The 1,217-nt window shown below is 30.5% G+C and overlaps 1 protein-coding gene across 2 annotated transcripts; it reads right to left on the bottom strand.

Moving 5' to 3' along the window:
• On the bottom strand, window positions 1-970 carry LOC119668777. Of its 2 annotated transcripts, XM_038078408.1 has the most exons (3): window positions 614-970; window positions 386-555; window positions 1-304 (listed from the first exon to the last, which is right to left on the bottom strand). In XM_038078408.1, exons 1-3 carry the CDS (start codon window positions 901-903, stop codon window positions 75-77), a joined length of 690 nt encoding a protein of 229 aa, XP_037934336.1. In that variant the 5' UTR covers window positions 904-970; the 3' UTR covers window positions 1-74. The 2 variants fall into 2 exon arrangements, with proteins under 2 accessions (XP_037934336.1, XP_037934335.1); XM_038078407.1 differs by having other exon boundaries at window positions 1-555.
• Window positions 971-1,217: the final 247 nt, after the last annotated feature.

The following is a 1,217-nucleotide window of genomic DNA, read 5'->3' as shown; positions in this document are numbered from 1 at the left end:
TCTAAGATATATTATTATTGTATATTACTTTTAAATTTAATCTACCAGAAATTTGCTTACTGACGCAATGTTATTTACTTTGTTTCAAAAGCGGCAAAATATGCTGGTAGCTCAAGTTCTTGTGGTTCAAATACAGTCATTTTATAATATGGAACTAAAGATTCCACATAGCACATGTATAATACAGCAAAATTTTCATCAATTTCACGCAAACGAGCAAAAGGACGCATGCCCTTGTATTTAAAAAGTGAGTAAACACATCTAGATGCCTCCTTAAATCCAGCTGCCTTTGCCTCTCTTTGGTCTGCAACCGATAACGCAATATAAGTTATTTTAGGCATTTTCATATGACGAGCAACTTTAATAATGCTTGAAAACCACTTACACATGAAGAGTTTATCTTCCCTTAGTTGATCATTAAGACAATAATGAAACACGTTTAAGCTATCATGGGTGGATCCATTAAAGTTCTCTGCATGTTCATACACCATCCCCTGACATAATTGTACCAAATAATTTGATCTACGGTGATTGCATTTAAGACGAATAGCTGTCCTGGTTCTCAAAATAAAATTTAACTTATTTGTACAAGTATTATAAAACTAGTAGTTACCAAGTTCTCCATATCTTTGTCATCCACATTAAAAGAGCCACTCCAAATATTTCCTTATCTTCATTCATCACAACAATGCTGCATTCATTTTGAAGGATATGTTTTGCAAACATCCGGTATTCCTCCTCGTTAACCGGCAAATATTCATCTATAAGACTAAGGAACTTAGTACGTGGTTTCACATAGTTTTCTACCAAATAATTGCAAACACGGTTATGCCATTTTGGGTCAATATCACGAATTATAAAATCGCCATGAGTGTGCCAGATTATTGATAATGGTTCAGTCATTTTCAATTGTATAAATATATCATTTTGGAAATTTTGATGTTCCGAAAATTAAATAATTTAATTAATTTTAATTTTAATTACCTAATATGCTAATAAAAACAATAATTTTTCATTTGAAAACCATTACGGCAATGTTTGCTGCTTTAACATGAATTTGTTAAAATTCTGAAACCACATTCAGAATACACACAGCATAAGTATTGCTAAGTACTCATCAATGATACTAAATATTGAAGTCGTTAATTAATAGTAATAAATTTATAATAACAATAATAATTATTATTATAAGCCTTTTATTTTTCAACGCACAAATA

This window comes from Teleopsis dalmanni, chromosome 1 (assembly GCF_002237135.1).
Source record: "Teleopsis dalmanni isolate 2A chromosome 1, ASM223713v2, whole genome shotgun sequence".
Lineage (NCBI taxonomy): Eukaryota > Metazoa > Arthropoda > Insecta > Diptera > Diopsidae > Teleopsis > Teleopsis dalmanni.
Note: the sequence above shows the minus strand (reverse complement) of the source record. Positions and strands in the feature narration are given on the sequence as shown.